The sequence below is a fragment of the Fopius arisanus genome, unplaced genomic scaffold, assembly GCF_000806365.1.
Source record: "Fopius arisanus strain USDA-PBARC FA_bdor unplaced genomic scaffold, ASM80636v1 scaffold00019, whole genome shotgun sequence".
NCBI classification, from domain to species: Eukaryota; Metazoa; Arthropoda; class Insecta; order Hymenoptera; family Braconidae; genus Fopius; species Fopius arisanus.
Genome location: NW_011887758.1, coordinates 1232721 through 1234531, shown reverse-complemented (window position 1 = coordinate 1234531; position 1811 = coordinate 1232721). Strand labels below are relative to the sequence as shown.

Below are 1811 nucleotides of genomic sequence, written 5' to 3'. Positions count from 1 at the left end.
CAGCAATCATTAACACCATTATTCACCTTTTTCATGTTGATTCACCGTAATTTATTGTTAGAGAATATTGAGAACGAGCGCATGAATGCTGAGTTGTCGAATGTTTGCCGCATGGATTTAATGTTGCACAACCACTGAATCAAGCGCACAACATAATTAATAATCAACGGCCGTCGACCTGATGCTTCATTGAATCATCCAAATGAGCTGATCATCCTTTAGTTGGCTTATCTCCCTAGTGAAAATATTTTCAGACGTGTGAACGATTTATTTCATGAATAATATTGAATTGCAGGTAGATCTTATCCGCTCGAAGGAATCGACTGGATCTTTTAAACCCAATGGCACCACTTCTGCTGAAACTTCAGTTTGAAGAACATGCAAACAGTGGAGAACAATCATTGAGTAGATTGTCTTCCTCAATTGATAAATTGAAAATCATCGCTTTATTTTTTATTTTAAAAAATCACAGCAGATCATCTCGGTTTTTCCAACGCACATTATATCGCTGGTCAGCAGTTGAGACGAGATAATTCAAGTATTATGTTGTAATTTGTACGATTGTGGGGGTGGAGTGAGTGGAATTAATATCACTCGTTTATAATTATGAATATTTACATGAACGATTGAAAGTATGAAATTTATACGCTCAGAATGTGCGTAATGATCTACATATGTTTGATGGGTACTACAATATTTGTGTGTGCTTGTTACAATAGTTGAATTTGTTGATTTACAACAGCAGGATGTTCATTGTCAATTGTTACACCTGTTTTTAGTGATCGTTAATTAAGAGTACGTGAGGTTCAAGCCTATTATCAATTGGTATAAGTGCAATGTGTAACGAATTAAATGAAATTTGTATTGCTATTGTGTTTGATAGTTAATGAGTCCATGTTACTTGACGTTTGGCAACTGATTGCTTTTGAGAGCATATTTTAGGTAGACATGTGTTAAATGTTATAAGAGAGCAGTTTTGTTGAATAAAAAAAATTTATATGAAAAGAGCCTAAGTCGAAAAAAATTCGTCGCAAATGAAATATTATTTTGCCACATTCTCAGTGCCATTGCATATGCAACAAGATGTATGTTTAAATAAATTATTAATAAAGGATTAATAATAAAATTTATTATTCACTCGTTTCATATTCCTCAGGAGCTAGATAAATTCCCATATCTTTTCGCAGTCATTTCTACTGATGCGTAGTACTGGAAAATAATGATGAGATATGTGAGGGTTGCTCCAAAAATCTGTACAATAAATTCAGATTAAACAATTTATTCTCCCATTGTTTATTAGATAAATTATGCTTACGGAGTGGAATATCGTGTAGTTCAAAGGGAAAATGTTGAGTGCTGAGATGGCCATTCTCTTATGAAGAAAGTCATGAGCGAATAATGTTACCTGGACAGTGGAAGTAAAAATAAATTATTGCCGATTTACCGATGCTGCAATTACCTTAGCAACAAATTCTCGGCGGCGTGCGCATTTCGATGCTAATTTGTAAAGCTCGATAGGCGTTCTATGATACTGCAATAAAAATTAAATAAATACAACTCCAGGAGATGGAACTCATAAAATCACCTCTTCGGTGACGTCATCGATATTTGAGAACAATATGGTCATCGGCATAATTGTAATCGCTATCCAACCAAAATAATTAGCTATGGTATTCGCCTGATTGTTGGATGATATCGCATTCATTACGAAGTCAAACGAAAGAAAGATAAATGTTGCACAGAAATATCCCATTATCGGTATAATTGGAAAGGAATAAAAATTTGAAATAGTTATAATTAATTCGTAGAGC

At 34.0% G+C, this 1811-nt stretch overlaps 1 protein-coding gene across 1 annotated transcript in view; it reads left to right on the top strand.

The window, feature by feature from the left end:
* The window catches only part of LOC105264172 (electroneutral sodium bicarbonate exchanger 1), a gene marked incomplete at its 5' end in the record, with an annotated part of 3317 nt that extends 2211 nt beyond the window's left edge, over positions 1-1106 (top strand). Inside the window, 1 exon segment of the mRNA XM_011300857.1 lies at positions 369-1106. Within this exon segment, the coding sequence (XP_011299159.1) occupies positions 369-373 (5 nt within the window).
* Between the last annotated feature and the right edge of the window lie 705 nt (positions 1107-1811).